Raw genomic sequence first — 2,010 nt, forward strand, 5'->3', positions numbered from 1 at the left:
ATCCAGGAAACAGACCAGATGCTGTTTCGAAACTCATGATGAGTTCTCAGACCCAACAGTTAGGAAACGGTAACCTTGTTGGATTTGTAACATCTGGAATTATAAGAATTGATGAGTTAAAGTAAAGAAGAATGTATAACAATAGGTCTGCTACACAATACCTGCTACATCCTGTGTTGATGAGGCCTTTCGTCTAATACCAGACAAGGCTCTTCAGGGCAGCTGGGATACGATAGACATAGCAGTGGTTGAGACGCTATTTATATCATCAATTACTTCAAGATCAACTGTTTCGGTGTGAACTTACTTCAAGACCAACTGTTTCAGTGTGAACTTACTTCAAGATCAACTGTTTCGGTGTGAACTTACTTCAAGACCAACTGTTTCGGTGTGAACTTATTAAATAGATGAACCGTTTCGGTGTAAACTTACTTCAAGATCAACTGTTTTGGTGTGAGCTTACTTCAAGACCAACTGTTTCGGTGTGAACTTATTAAATAGATGGACCGTTTCGGTGTGAACTTATTAAATAGATGAACCGTTTCAGTGTGAACTTACTTCAAGATCAACTGTTTCGGTGTGAACTTACTTCAAGACCAACTGTTTCGGTGTGAACTTATTAAATAGATGAACCGTTTCGGTGTAAACTTACTTCAAGACCAACTGTTTTGGTGTGAGCTTACTTCAAGACCAACTGTTTCGGTGTGAACTTATTAAATAGATGAACTGTAATTTATATTTTGAAACCTTGGTTACTTACTTATTGCAGCAATCATGCGTTTTCTTAAGTATTTTAGAATACGTGACGTGTTCCTCTACTTACTAATGTCCTCTACTTACTAATGTCCTCTACTTACTAATGTCCGGAATTATCTGCCATTATAATATGGGCACGCGATTTCCTGTATTCTCGCTGGTATAACACTTATGAGTAATTGTTATGGTGTATACGTCTTTTCTAAACTAGCGAAGCATTGTTCTAATTAATTATATTTGTGACAAGATATTACTACTAAGCCTATTATATTTTTAACATCACATTCTTTATTCAGCTACAGCCGGCCTGATGAGCTCTGGTTGATCGAAACGAGTCGTCAACAGTAGATGTGTCAAATATAGTGTGGTTGGAATAATATTATTATACATTCTTCTAATTCTTGAAAATCCCTAAAGGACTAGATGAAGAAATTATACTAAGCCTAATAATAATAATGTCTTGTGACAACTATAAATATTTTTCAATAACGTTTACAGTCACTTACCAACCAATATCAGTGTGTGTTTTGTTCATACACAGTGACATCTTTATGGGTTTTTGCCACACGTTTAGGCCCGGCATGGCCAGGTAGTTAGGGCGCTTGACTCGCAATCTGAGGGTCGAGGGTTCGAATCCCCGTCCCACCAAACATGCTCATCCTTTCAGCCGTGGGTGCGTTACAATGTGACGGTCGATCCCACTATTCGTTGGTAAAAGAGTTGGCGGTGAGTGGTGATAACTAGCTGCCTTCCCTCTAGTCTTTCACTGCTAAATTAGGGACGACTGGCACAGATAGCCCTCGTACGGCTTTGCGCGAAATTCATAACAAAACAAAACCAAACCAAACCCGCACGTTTACAGAATTAAAGTTACAGGAAGTGACGTCACGCACACACGACTAGTAGAACAGGAAGTGACGTTAAAATCTATTGAATGGCATCAGGAGGTGATCTGCAAACAATCGATTACAAAAATCTATGTATCTTAATACACTTGTTATTAGAACAGCATGCTTTAGAACTTAGAATTCTGAAATGGTAGACAAGAGGGAAGACAGCTAGTCAACAACACCCCTTCCAATTCTTGTCTGACCAAATAGTGGGATTTGACGTCATTCTTATAGAACACCCAAGGCCACAAAGTTCGAAGCGCGTTCTTGCGGTAATGGTACACGAAAAACAGGCCACATCAGGCCCACTAGATGGAAGTAAAATACGATTTATAGCTAATGTTATCAGAACAGCTTTACCTTC

The 2,010-nt window shown here is 39.0% G+C and overlaps 1 protein-coding gene across 2 annotated transcripts in view; it reads right to left on the reverse strand.

Annotated features, from left to right (window-relative positions):
* The window catches only part of LOC106473942, an 8,676-nt gene extending 6,968 nt beyond the window's left edge, over window positions 1-1,708 (reverse strand). Inside the window, exon 1 of one of the 2 annotated variants that reach the window (XR_002613811.1) lies at window positions 1,650-1,708. Coding sequence is in view for 1 of the 2 variants with exons in the window: in XM_022402332.1 (XP_022258040.1) it covers window positions 1,263-1,339 (77 nt within the window). In the remaining variant the exon portion in view is untranslated. Of the gene's footprint in view, window positions 1-1,262; window positions 1,352-1,649 lie in introns of those variants that run through there. The other variant, XM_022402332.1, reaches the window with a different exon arrangement.
* Between the last annotated feature and the right edge of the window lie 302 nt (window positions 1,709-2,010).

The sequence above is a fragment of the Limulus polyphemus genome, unplaced genomic scaffold (assembly GCF_000517525.1).
Source record: "Limulus polyphemus unplaced genomic scaffold, Limulus_polyphemus-2.1.2 Scaffold6659, whole genome shotgun sequence".
NCBI lineage: Eukaryota > Metazoa > Arthropoda > Merostomata > Xiphosura > Limulidae > Limulus > Limulus polyphemus.